Source organism: Triticum aestivum, chromosome 3D, assembly GCF_018294505.1.
Source record: "Triticum aestivum cultivar Chinese Spring chromosome 3D, IWGSC CS RefSeq v2.1, whole genome shotgun sequence".
NCBI classification, from domain to species: Eukaryota; Viridiplantae; Streptophyta; class Magnoliopsida; order Poales; family Poaceae; genus Triticum; species Triticum aestivum.
Genome location: NC_057802.1, coordinates 531,945,234 through 531,958,801, shown reverse-complemented (window position 1 = coordinate 531,958,801; position 13,568 = coordinate 531,945,234). Strand labels below are relative to the sequence as shown.

The 13,568-nt window shown below is 46.1% G+C and overlaps 1 protein-coding gene, 1 long non-coding RNA gene, 1 other non-coding gene and 1 pseudogene across 6 annotated transcripts; 1 reads left to right on the top strand and 3 right to left on the bottom strand.

Moving 5' to 3' along the window:
• Window positions 1-385: 385 nt before the first annotated feature.
• On the bottom strand, window positions 386-488 carry LOC123081130 (U6 spliceosomal RNA). The gene has a single exon (XR_006438643.1). It is a non-coding gene; the product is annotated as a U6 spliceosomal RNA (small nuclear RNA).
• Window positions 489-624: 136 nt separating this feature from the next.
• On the top strand, window positions 625-4,407 carry LOC123080274 (putative pentatricopeptide repeat-containing protein At5g13230, mitochondrial). 4 transcript variants are annotated; one of them, XM_044503186.1, is made up of 3 exons: window positions 625-3,349; window positions 3,442-3,507; window positions 3,579-4,407. In XM_044503186.1, exon 1 carries the CDS (start codon window positions 733-735, stop codon window positions 3,217-3,219), a length of 2,487 nt encoding a protein of 828 aa, XP_044359121.1. In that variant the 5' UTR covers window positions 625-732; the 3' UTR covers window positions 3,220-3,349; window positions 3,442-3,507; window positions 3,579-4,407. The 4 variants fall into 4 exon arrangements, with proteins under 4 accessions (XP_044359121.1, XP_044359119.1, XP_044359120.1 ...); XM_044503184.1 differs by having other exon boundaries at window positions 625-3,365; XM_044503185.1 differs by lacking the exon at window positions 3,579-4,407 and having other exon boundaries at window positions 3,442-3,539.
• Window positions 4,408-7,599: 3,192 nt separating this feature from the next.
• LOC123076451 (probable LRR receptor-like serine/threonine-protein kinase At1g56140) lies at window positions 7,600-11,025 on the bottom strand (annotated as a pseudogene).
• A 543-nt stretch (window positions 11,026-11,568) lies between these two features.
• On the bottom strand, window positions 11,569-13,335 carry LOC123080273 (uncharacterized). The gene is made up of 4 exons (XR_006438277.1): window positions 13,144-13,335; window positions 12,535-12,793; window positions 11,850-11,921; window positions 11,569-11,743 (listed from the first exon to the last, which is right to left on the bottom strand). It is a non-coding gene; the product is annotated as an uncharacterized lncRNA (long non-coding RNA).
• Window positions 13,336-13,568: the final 233 nt, after the last annotated feature.

Here is a 13,568-nt window from a genome sequence, read left to right as displayed (position 1 = left end):
TATGTTAGCAGCAAAAAGTGATCCAAAAATGTCTCGTTGTATATCAAAAAAGTTGCTAGGGTAGCTCGTTAAAAAGTCTACGTAGAGCGTTTAAAAAAGTTACATGAAACCGACAACAAGCTGCACAAGGGAGCTTCCAAGTTGGTTCACAAAATTGAACCACAGTTATATGCCCAAAGGACTGTATATATCTTAAAAGAAAAGTAGGAGGACCAGTTCGTAAGTGGAGCTTCAACACCAACAGGACTGCGTTGTAAACAAATTAGGGGGCTACAAATAGAAGTAAGGACCTATCTGTAAGTGTTCACAAAGAAGCGAGGGCGTGGAAGTAAGACACCAGGGCCATATGTGTGAAAAGAAAAAGGACCTGCGCGCGAAACCTCAAAAAAATTTGGACCATTTCTCGATTTGTGCGTGTCATCCTTGCGCAGGGGCCATGCTAATCTTCTCTGTATCGTTCCAATTTTATCGGATGTCCCCGAAGGGACAGGTCTGGCTGTCGCGGGCGGATTTATAAGTTGGGTGGAACTCGCTTCGGTAGCCGAGGTGGTACTAAACATCGGCGGGTTTGTTGCCATCCGCCTGGCCGGTCTCCAGCACCAGCCTCGCGTGGGCTGCATCCTCTTCCGCGGCCCTAATTCGGTAGACGGGGGCCCAGAAAAAAACTGAGACCAAAAAATCCTGTCGGTGCGCTGCCGCTGCCGCTGCCGCCCGTCAGTCCCGCCACGGCCGATGATCCGGCGTGTGAGCCGCCGCCTCCTCCCGGCCGTCTCTCACCACACTCGCACGCCCCGCCGCGAACTCGCGGCCAACGCGGCGCTGCAGTGGCTCGACGACGAGCTCACCTCGCTCGCCCTCCCCGAACCCGGGCGCGGACCCGGGGTCGACGCGCACGCGTGCGCCAGGCTGCTGCAGGGCTGCGTCGCGCGCGGCGACGCCCGCGGCGGCCGCGCCGTGCACGGCCACGTCGTGCGGGGCGGCGGCCTCGACCTCTTCTGCGCCAACGTCCTGATCAACCTCTACGCCAAGCTCGGGCCCCTCGCTGGCGCGTGCAGGGTGTTCGACGGGCTGTCGGAGCGGAACATGGTGTCTTTCGTCACGCTCCTCCAGGCCCACGCGCTGCGGGGGGAGTTTGAGCCGGCGACGGCGCTGTTCCGGAGGCTGCGGCGGGAGGGGCACGAGGTGAACCAGTTCGTGCTCACCTCGGTGCTGAAGCTGGTTGTTGCCATGGACGCTCTGGGGCTCGCCTGGGGCGTGCACGCTTGCGCGTGCAAGCTGGGCCATGACCGGAACGCCTTTGTCGGGTCTGCGCTGATCGACGCCTACTCCATGTGTGGGGTTGTCGGTGATGCAAGGCGCTTGTTTGATCGGATCGCGGGTAAGGATGCCGTTGCTTGGACTGCTATGGTTTCTTGCTATTCTGAGAATAACCGCCCGGAGGACGCGCTTCAGGTTTTCCGGGAGATGAGGGTGGCGGTTTCTAAGATCAACCCCTTTGCACTGACCAGCGTGCTCAGGGCTGCCGTGTGCTTGTCGTCGGTTGCGCTAGGCAAAGGTATCCATGCCTGTTCAGTAAAAACGCTTTATGATGCTGAGCCTCGCGTTTGTGGTGCGCTGCTTGATATGTATGCCAAGTGTGGGGGTATTGAGGATGCCCGCTTGGCTTTCGAGATGGTTCCCCATGATGATGTGATACTTTGGAGTTTTATGATATCCCTGTACGCACAGAGCAATCAGAACGGGCAGGCCTTCGAGCTATTCATCAAAATGATGCGGTCTTCTCTGGTGCCTAATGAATTTAGTCTATCAAGTATTCTGCAAGCTTGTGCTAATATGCCCCTCTTGGACCTAGGCGAGCAAATTCATAGCAATGCTATAAAGATTGGTCATGAGTCTGAGTTATTTGTTGGAAATGCACTAATGGATCTCTATGCCAAGTGCAGCGACATGGAAAGCTCACTCAAGATCTTCTCATCATTGCGGGATGCCAACGAGGTGAGCTGGAACACAATTATTGTTGGTTACAGCCAGTCTGGTTTTGGAGAAGATGCTTTGACTGTATTCCGTGAAATGCGTGCTGCTCCAGCACCTTCAACTCAAGTTACATACTCAAGCGTGCTCCGGGCTTGCGCAAGCACAGCATCCATCAATCACGTTGGCCAGGTTCACTGTTTGGTTGAGAAATCCACATTCAACAGTGACACCATTGTAAGCAATTCACTTATTGACTCATATGCAAAGTGTGGATGCATCAGGGATGCTCGCAAGATATTTGAAACTCAGAAAGAACATGGTTTAATTTCATGGAATGCCATAATCTCAGGATATGCTGTTCATGGACATGCTGCACAGGCCCGAGAACTTTTTGACAGGATGAACAAAAATGGTATTCAAGCTAACGATATCACTTTTGTTGCTCTCCTGTCTGTCTATGGTAGCACGGGTTTAGTGAGCCAAGGACTCTCTCTGTTTAATTCTATGAAGCTTGATCATGGCATCAAACCATCCATGGAGCATTACACTTGCATTGTTAGGCTTCTAGGACGTGCTGGCCGTCTGCATGATGCTCTGAACTTTATTGGAAGTATCCCTTCAGCACCATCTGCTATGGTTTGGCGTGCATTGCTTAGCTCCTGTATAGTGCATAAAAATGTGGATCTGGGGAGATTTTCTGCAGAGAAGGTGCTTGAGATTGAACCACAAGATGAGACAACTTATGTCTTGCTATCAAACATGTATTCTGCAGCTGGAAATTTGGATGAAGTTGCTCTTTTGAGGAAATCAATGAGGAATATAGGTGTAAGGAAGGAGACTGGTCTTAGTTGGGTTGAGATGAAGGGTGAAGTTCATGCCTTTTCAGTAGGGTTGGAAGACCATCCAGATATGCGAGTGATACATGCTATGCTAGAATGGCTAAACCTGAAAACCCATAGGGCAGGTTATGTTCCTGATACTAACGTAGTGTTGCATGACGTAGATGAGGAACAAAAGGCTCGCATGCTGTGGGTGCATAGTGAGAGATTGGCTTTAGCATATGGGCTTGTGATGACACCGCCTGGACATCCAATTCGGATAATGAAGAATTTGCGCTCCTGCTTGGATTGCCATGCCATATTTAAGGTGATATCCAAAATAGTCAAACAAGAAATTATTGTGAGAGACATCAATCGCTTTCATCATTTTGACAAGGGAACATGCTCATGTGGTGACTATTGGTGATGTTCCATTGTCCATTCATGTATTGAAGGGAGCTGCTCATTGATTTGCATCACCTTTAGTAATACTGGATTGCTGGTTGAAATGATTATGTTGATGATTTGCTGGACATAAAAGAGCACTCTTTGTTCAGGTGAATCATGTACCAGGTACACTTTGTAAACTAAATTCTGTATTGATCTCTCAACAACATTTGTATTCATCATTTCTACCTTAATGTGCTAGGTTGGCATCAATCAGCAGGATAATTTGCAAAAAGAAAAATGCTTGCTTGATCTGGACTAAGCAAAGGTAAACATGCAATAGATCCAACGGTTTTTTCATGAACGTATCTCATTGTGATGTATATGTGCCCTCTCCAGAATGTTTTTCTTTAGAGAAAATGCAGGAGGCTTGCTTCTTGATGTATTGAAAAGGTAGAAAGGATAGTACAACCCAGGAGGGCAAGATACAACACACACTAGAAAAGGAGAGAGAGAGAGAGAGAAAGATTAGTGCACATCCCAATCAACTGGGATTAGAACACGCAACCGCAGAGCACCGGCACGAGCCAAATGGTGGGCCTCATCCCTGATTATACCTGATAGCCCTCTCCAGAATGTTACACTGAAGGATACAGAAAACATCAATTGAAGGATACAGAAAACTTCAGGTTTTGTGCGGTTTCTGGTGAAACCCTCTGATCATGAAATTGCCTTGTCATGATCAGTGAAGATTAAAGCGAAAGGGTTGTTTTGGCTATGATAGCAAAAGAGATTAGAACATTTCATCTTTCTCCGGAGGACAGGGATTTAGTTGGCAAACTGCGGATACTGCCTTTATCGATGATTTTCTTGGGTATCCTGAAATGGATCAGCGAACTGAACACCATTGTACATCACAACAGACAGTAGAAGGGCACCTTCAATTTGTTTTCCTGGTTACTGCTGAAGTTTTGAAAAGTTGACCAGGTGCGAATATTGAAGCTCGCTAAATTTAGGATCGATGAAACATACATAAACGCTGCATATTTTTCTTTGGTCTGGCTATATATTCTGCTTCATCTTTAAGCCGAGTCAGCGACCTACACTTTTGACCATGGTGTTTGACAGTTTTGTATTGGTGATAGAACAATGTAGTTGTGTCATTAGTGTTTGTTTGTCCTATTCTATATAGTGTTTTTAATAATCAGGTTAAGAACCAAATAAGGACACGAAGAACAATACTTTGTTTCATCATGTGTGTTAAAGGCCGGGTACCAAAGCTGTGCTTTGCTCGGGTAGGGATGGCTGTGATTCTTCACGAGGTGCTCCAGGATGTTCCTGCGGAATGAACATCAGACAGTTTGGACTCAACACACTATAAATAATAAAGATAAGTAAAGGAAAATAATCAGGAGTCACCTATAGCAGCGGTGTGCCCGGCATGTTGTCAGCTGGGAAAGTGGCAATGGCACTGCCCTTTTGCATAATTGCGATACGTTCTTTGAGATGAACTGAGCATCGCTCAAAAGCCTAAGGCCCGGGACATTGCCTCCAGAAGCTTCCTTTTGCAAGTTTCTCAGGACGCAAGTTTGCATCATCGTCGACAATTATCATTTGGCAGATCCGCAGAAAGAGAACCAAGCACCCCATCTGTTCCTATACCAACGATATTGTTTTCCTTAACGGTCAGCCCAAGTTTCCTGATGGCCTGTCATGGTATGAACCTCTTGCATATGCTGACATGGATTGCGCTGAAACTAATGTAGGCGGCAGCTGAATTCTCAACTGCTCATTCCTGCGTCGCATCATATTTTCTCAAGATTCAGCTGGCCTGACAATACATACTACTGCTGCCAGTATGGTATAGCCAAATGAACCCAAAAGAAAGAGTGAAGAGCATAATAATTAGTATTCCCTCCATCCCATAATATAAGAGCGTTTTTTACACTAGTGACACGAGGCCCCTTCCCTTGTGTCACTCTGGGTCAAGCCCAAATATGCTCGCGTGCAGCTGCCCAGACGGCAGACGGTGTAGGTGTTTGGCCCGAATGATTTGGCATGGTGCACCACTTTGGGTGAAACGGTGAAACCGACATTGGGCCGCGTTCAGGGTCGTTCTGGCACAGTCAAAGGTTTTTGCCCCGGATGCTCCAGGCGACGCCATGCTGCAAGCGGCCAGGAGCTGCGCGGGTAGCGAGGCCGTGCTGCAAGCGGCCAAGCCCGAGGCCACGAGGGTGGCGACGTCGGGTGCACGGTGCCACAAATGGGGCTGGCAGACGATGGTGCTGCGAGCGTGCAGCCGGAGACACGGGCTGCCGCGAGCCGGCGGGCCGCGCTGCAGCGGTAAATGGGTCGTGATCAGCCTGACGGAACGGGAGCTGGATCGCAGTTAGTGGACGAGTAGCGGCGGGCTCGACCACGGGAAAGCAACGGTTCATTTTCCGCACTCATCACGCGGGGATCATGGCTGCTCCAACGGCTATCGAGCTGGCCGGTTCATGCCCAGGATCTGTCGCGCCTAAAAAAAGTATGAACCCATGGAATTTCCCTACGAAATATAGTGCAATCAAACGTATGAAGCCATACATGCAGGAAAATTTCGTAAGGGCTAGAGTGATCAAAAGGTCTTTTGAAAATTCAATGAATCAAAGAGCGAGACGTTCTATGCATGTATGTATTTGTTAGAGAAAACACAAATCGTCCTGAAGTGAACAGAAGAACTAACCAAATATGAGTATACGGCACGCAGAAATCAGGACCCGATGCTGGAAAGGGCAATATCTAGGTTCCCATCCCGAACCAAAATCTGCAGCCTTGCATGCACTGGCATTCACGTCCCCTCGTCGATCCTGCCACTAGAACAAGGCGACAGAACCAGCGGCAAGGTGTCCCTGTGGATCCCGGGTTTCTTGCTTGAGCTGGACGATGCGCTGACTTGGCTGCCTGAAGACTGTTGAACTGACGACCCCGATCCTGAAAAGTAGCTGTTGCTGAAGCTGCTGAGCTGCCATTCAGGGACGTAGCTAGGCCTCATGGTCGCATCCACGTCGGTCACCTCCATATCTGCCGTAAGCATGGACACGACCTTGGACATCGCCGGGCGTCGCTGAGGCAGGCCCATCGTGCAAAGAAGAGCAACATTGATAAGTCGGGGAGCCTCTTCCTCGTCAAATTCGGCGAGTTTACTGTCTATCAGCTCAAGTGTCCGCTGGCTCTCATGCAGATGCCAGGCCTGCGGAGGTTAGTTTCCTTAGAGCATGTCTAGTAGTACCCTCAAACCCTCAAAAATAACCGTTTTTTTACGGGTTGAAACAAAAAAAACGCAAAGACTAGAACCCTTTAACCCCTAAACCTGTAAACAATTTTAAGGGTTAGAGCCCGGGTCGCTCTCCCAGCCTCTAAAAATGAGGGTTGGAGAGGGGAAACAACCCCAACCTCTATTTGTCCGTTGCGCGCGCGCGGGAGGGAAAAATCAGGTTCGTCGCCCGCCTCCTCCCTTGCCCCGCCCGTCGCCCCGCCCCCAATCGCCGCCGGCCGCCGCGCGCGCGCCATGGAGCCGCCGCCCGCCCCCGTCCTCACGCCCGCCTCCTCCCTTGCCCCGCCCGTCGCCCCGCCCCCAGTCGCCGCCTCCGCGACGCCCACGTCGGCCCAGCAGCCGCCCGTCCCGAGCCAGGCGCAGGTCGCGTCGGTGGTGGCCGCCACCCACGTCCTCGGCGCCAAGCGGCGGCGTGCTGGCCAGCACGTCGTCCCTCCGCAGCCCGCAGTCGCCCTGGCCCCCGCCTCCTCCCTCGCCCCGCCGCAGCCGCCCACCACCAAGCGCCATCGGAAGACGTCGTCGGTTGGGCCGAAGGGTGCTGCGGTGGCCAAGCTCGCCGCGGAAGGGACCCCGGTCGTGAAGAGGACCACCTCCCGGACGAAGACCGCGCCCACGCCCCCAATCGCCGACCCTCCGCCCGTCGTGCACGAGGTGCTCGACGGAATGCCCGAGGTGCTCGACGGAATATTCCGTTATAAGGGTTGGGTTTGAGGGTTCTAGTATTTGCCCCTGTTTTTTAACCCTTAAAAGTGTCAAAAAGTGGCACTTCTCAACCCTTAAAACTGCTTTAAGGATTTGAGGGTTTGAGGGTTCTACTTGTAATGCTCTTAGTATGCTGAACAAAGTGAGTAGATGGTTTTTGAGGTCAGGATAAGTATGTGAAAGCTTACACATCCAAGAAGACACTTCTCGTCTTCCTCAAGACTGTCATCGAAGTTTCGACGTCCAGCGATGATCTCCAGTGCCACGATGCCGAATGCGAAGACGTCCGCCTTTTCTGTCAGGTGTCCCGTCATGGCGTACTCGGGTGCGAGATAACCACTAAAACCGGAGAATACGGTGAGTGTCTGATTGATTTTCTGTTAAGATGGACAACAAATGTTCTTACAGTGTGCCAGCAGCTCCGGTGTTGAGATGAGTCATGCTGTCCTTGTAATGCCTAGCCAGCCCGAAGTCAGAGATCTTAGGGTTGAGATCAGCGTCGAGCAAGACATCGCTGGCTTTGATGTCCCGGTGCACTATTCGCATGCTGGACTCCTCATGGAGGTATGCTAAACCTCTTGCAATGCCTACGCATATCTCAAAGCGTGTCCTCCAATCTAGGTTCAAGTCTGTCTTGCCTGCATTTTCACTTAGCTTTAGACACTTGGAAGGATACTTCCTTTTCATGGCACCGAGGAAGAAAGTTTGAGGTGGAGAATAGACAAGGTATACCAAAGATTGCTTGATCGAGGCTCCCTTGCTCCAGGTACTTATAGACCAAAAGTGGCATCTTACTGTCGATGCAACAGCCGTGCAACTTCACGAGGTTTCGGTGCTGCACCGCAGATATGGTTGCAATTTCTGTCATGAACTCCTTTTTCCCTTGATTAGATGTAGAAGACAGCTGCTTTCAGCTACCATTCTCCCATCAAGTAGCTTACCCTGTACATGGAAGATACGACTCATGATTTCAGCATGAAACAAGTACAATATGTTTAGTAGACTGCTAATAGAAACAATCTACAATGAAATGTAGAGCTGCCTAATCTTGGCAATGTAACTGACCTTGTAAACAAGTCCATATCCCCCTCTTCCGAGAATGTTACTAGGACTAAAACTGCCCGTAGCAGATTTTATTTCACCGTAACTGAAGACGTTAGGCCTTCCAACTATACCAAACAGCTCTGCAAAACGCCACATCAGGGGAAAAAAGGAAGCACATGTCAATTTCCTCCATGATTAACCCCGTGAAAAATCTCCCCATGATTAGCACTCAATTTTACGGTCTGTCTTACCTTCCATTTCCACCTCTAACTTCCTTCTTTTCTGTCTCCAAATAAAGGCCCCAGCGAGTGCTAGAAATCCTAAAACTGCAACACAGACTACAACTCCAACAACCAAACCTGTGTTATTGGTAGTGCTGTTTTTCTGTGGACCAGGATCCTCTTCACCGTTGCTATCTACAGTAGTAGTAAGGTAATAGAAAGCGGACTATTATAAATCGTAATGTGATTAATTTAGTTATCTAATTGAGTAGTGAGTAGCAGAAGTGATGGTACCATAAGAAAATACGCTTAATGCTGAGATTGATGGCCCGTAGAACCCAGGTTCAGGAATGCAACAAGTGCCCTTTCCAGCCCAAAAGAGATGGATACCAATGAAATTATTCATTACTTCAACAGTATACTGTCTCTGAATAACAGTGTAAGATTTTCCATTTGTTTGTTTCTTTATATCGAAGTCTGTTTCTTTAAGATCACCCTGCACCAGGGAAGCAAGCAAAAGATATTCCACAGGTAAAAATGTGATATCCTAGAATCGATTTCATAGATAAAACAAATGAACCACTGCAAAACAATCATTTCCTGATATAATCAAGAATAACGTGTGTCTGGTCATCTGGGAAAAAGATCTCCGCAAATTGAAGTACAACGTGGTACAAGCCATTCTTTAGCCCGATGCCGTAGTATCTCAATGAAGAGGGTGCCATTCTGGCTGTCTCAAATAGTTCAGAATCAAGTGCGTCGGTAAACAGGCGAGAAGTGTCTATTATGTAACTCCCATTGGGGGAATCCACGAATTTCCCGATGTTGCTAACACCCCATCTCGTTGAGTTTGTAACGTAGTATGATGCACCTTGAAGACTGGCATCATCAGGTTCGTAAATGGTGTTGCCTGAGCCTCTGATGGGTCTTTTACCACCAGAGTCTACCGCAAAGGAAGAATCTACAGATTAGGAGAAATAAAGAAGTGATACAGATTTTAGTGATGTCCAGAGCAGATACTGCTAAGGATTAAGAGATAAGGACTCACGAGATGGAGAACCAATAAAACATGGAGTATCTCGCTGAAGACAATTTAGTCCTGAAGGCAAAGTACTAGGTACAAAATAGATCGTTCAATCACATGGTGTTTCATAGATACGAAGGGCAACTAAATGAAGCAATGGAAGAAAAAAAAACCTGTTGTTTGAGTTATCTATCACAAAGTTGTTCCACACCAAATTCCTAAAAGAAATACCATTCAGACAATTAGGTCACAAACGGGTTCATGAAAGCATGTGGTCTCACAGTCCAGATTGAAAATACAACAGCCATGCATTGATTTGTCTGCCTTCCAAATGGGAATTTGAAGAGAAAAACCTACACATGTAAATTATTCATGTTAACCCAAGAAGGGTATCTTCCTGAGAGCATATTGTATGACAAGTCACTGCAAAGACAGATGGCACACATGTTGATCAGAAGGAGGAAGAAAAAAAGAAGAGCAAGATACATCCAATCTTTCAAGTTCGACATATTAGCGGACATACGTGCTATCAGTATGAAACAGAAAAAACAAATTAAAACGAGGAAGAAAACAGCTCACATAGTAGTAAGTGAAGGGCTAATCATGTCTGGTAAGCTCCCAGAGAGGTTATTGCTCCCAAGAAATCTGATCCATATGAACTTAGGAAAATAAAAACACTAGTACTTTAAATAGGACTTCCAAGAACACTAGATTCTATACAGATATCCTTACAGGAAATTCAGGGTATTCAGGTTCAGAAGGGTTGGAGAAACTTTGCCAGTTATGCTGTTAAAACTCAAGTCCCTGCATCAATCAGAACGTACAAATAGCTTTTAGCACATACTTTACTCTCAGCTACACAGTAGATTCCAAACAGTTCCTCGGTAGTGTTAAACTCGTAAGTTTTGTCCAAAATTGCTTACAGATAATTGAGGTTAACAAATTTTGAGAAGTCCGCTGAAGCAAGGTTGTCAGATATCCTGGAGTTTCTCAGAACTCTGTAGGAATAGAATAAAGAGGTTTAGGATTACCCCACATATGCTTAGACATACAAAGTTGTGAAGTGCAAACTAATAAAAAGTTGTTACGAGCAAACTATGTCAACGTACAGAGTTTTCAACAATGTCATGTTAGCCACAAAAGCCAATGAAGACACCTCTCCCGTTAAATCACCTATTCGCCTTCACAATGTAAAAGTTAGTGAACAACAAGCACTATTTTGCATTAAGTGCACAACAGGTATCACCAATTCTAAAATAGGAAGAACCTACAAATTTGTCATGTTGACAAGATTAGAAAAACTTGCAGGAATGGGACCGTCAAAGTTATTTCCATGGAGTCTCCTGAATTAAAACATACATCTAATTAGCCGTGAAACGAATCAATTCCTTTACAAATTATGAAAGCGGCCTCTAAAATGTTATACAGCCCGACAGCCGGAAGTAGAATGGTCTAAGCTTTTTTTAGTAAAAACAGTAACTTCAGTCCTATCATGGACATCATAAACATGTGGATCATTTCTTGGCTCAGTTTCATCATTTTCATTAACAAATTCTACATATGATATCTTACAGATCTGTCAAATTGATAAGTTTCCAATGTAATCAGGTATCTTCCCAGTAAAATCATTATCTGAAGCCCATCTGGATAGATAAGAACAAAGTTAATATGTTGATTGTGCCTTAATGACTTTATAACAGATCAGAAATCATGATAAGAGAATTCACAGGATCATCAGCTTCTTAAGATTATTATTTTTTTAGATTGGAAAAGGTAGATGGTAGCTCTCCACTTAAACCACAGCTATCGATATACCTTAAATTTAAAGATAGAAATGGTTATGCCCAGTTTTGGTACATGGGTCTTACAAGGAAATTAGGTCAAGCAGAACCAAGACATAACAGTTGCTCAAGTTTGGTCAAGTTTTCTACTACTTCCGGGAGTGGACCGACGAACTTATTTGCGCTAATGGCCCTGAAACATAAGGAAATGCAGGCTCAGAAAATACAAATATGACACAACTGGTACATGAAAAAACAGGTGCTTGATTTATGGAGCCTATTTTAACAAAATGTTTCTGAGCATCACAAATAAAATGAACCAACAGACCGAAAAGCTCCACATGGCTACAATATATTTGAATTTGATTTGAGTTGCCACAATAACAAGAGATATATTATCTTACAGCGAAATGAGATTCTCGAGGTTACCCAGCTCCCTCGGTAAAACTCCAGTTAATGCATTGGTTCCCAAATGTCTTGTAATTTTGAAAAGAAATCAGAGCAAGTTATGCACTGGACGAGATACCACGTAATAGTACTACCATTTACATATAAATGCTTCACACAAATCGCAATTCTTACAGATACTGCAACTGAGCCAGCTTTTCAAGAAATGTTGGTAAAGATCCAGTCAAGTAATTCTGCGCTAAATTCCTGAAAGTGCGTCAGATAACCAAATGTAAAACTAATGTTTCCAAAGTTCCATCTGCAGAAACACTTATTGGCTTGCAGGCATCAGCATTTAATTCATATATGCCTTGGAAAGTAAAAACAACTAGAACTACAACACTACCAAGTAATATGTAACATAAACGTTATCTCATAAACTATAGAAGTAGTGGGAGGCTGACTGAGTTAAACTCCATTTTTCTAGCTATTGGAAAAGTATATCGATTGGAAATAACATGTAAATAAAGGAAAGGACGTCTGAAAAACCAAGCACATCAATAGAAATGACATCTCCTGAAAGAGGCGTGACTGAGCAACAAACAAAGTGTATGTATAAAACATGAATACTCTGTTGGCACCATTATTCTAACAGATAGTCTATGAAAGTCTACCGTAGTCCCTCTCTCGCCCGCTAATGGCATGCAACAGACACTAACTAGGGGAACTGCAGCTTGCAACTATAAGCTTGTGTAACAATTTAAGTGGATGTCCATTAGCTCTGAAAAACCAAGAACGTCAATAGAAGTGACATCTACTGAAAGAAGCATAACTAAGCAACAAAGAAACTGTGCGTATACTCTGTTTGCACTATTCTAACCTATAGTTGTAAGACTATAACAGATAGTCTATAAAAGCCTGCTGTACTCCCTTTCTCGCCCGCTAATGGCATGCAGGCATGCAGCAGACACTAACAAGGGGAACTGCATCTTGTGATTATGAGCTTGTGTAACGCTTTAAGTGGACGTCCATTAGCTTTGAAGCTTCATGGTGGAAATAGTTCATACAGGTTTGTCAGGTAAGTTAGATTTTGCAGTTCCGCAGGAATCTGACCAACCACATCTAGTCTATATACTTTCCTGCATGAACAAATGGAAGAACAGTAAGTAACAGGGTAACATCTTGAAAGCATAGACTAGGATAAGAACATGCAACTATTCATGAATTGTGGTGAGTCCATAAGCATGGAAGACACATTGGATCATGTCCCTTTTTTCCAACAAATTTGACAAAGCAATACAGATCATAAAGAAATTCTAATGTGCAGTTGTCTTATCTTCCCTCCGTAACAAAATGTAAGATATTTTTTTATGCCCAATGCAAAACCAAAAAACGTCTTATATTTTGATAGAGGTTGTACTAAATTGCATATTAAGTACGGTTTATCATACACCCACTAATGGAGTTGGTGTCGGAAGGAGCGACTTACAGCCTGGTGATGTGGCAGATGGTGCTGGCGTTGTAGGAGCAGATGCACTTAATGGCAGGATTGAATTCATGATCATTATCTATGTCGGTGTTGTCGATGGCGGCACCGCTGCAAGGCTCGCCATTGATGTTCCACGCCGTGGACGCCCGCAGGCCCCACCTCGAGAAGATGGCGTTCAGCGAGGCCACTGCGCTTGTATACAAGAGGAAGACTTATAGTATATCTGAAGTCGATTCGAGGGTGTTAAAGAGGAGTGGAATGAAATACTCTGCGTGTGCCACGCACCTTCGGACGGATCTGTCTGCGCTTGCCGCTGAGCTCGAGCCGACAGCGCGAGGAGCAGCAGCACCAGCACGAGGCCGCTCAAGCAACAAGACAGCGAAACCAGCTCGTGCCGTCGCCTCATCGTGCTTCTAGCTTCGCTC

Bases quoted from the DNA above. Each gene is read 5' to 3' on its own strand.
- LOC123080274 (XM_044503186.1), top strand. From the start codon at position 733: ATGATCCGGCGTGTGAGCCGCCGCCTCCTCCCGGCCGTCTCTCACCAC.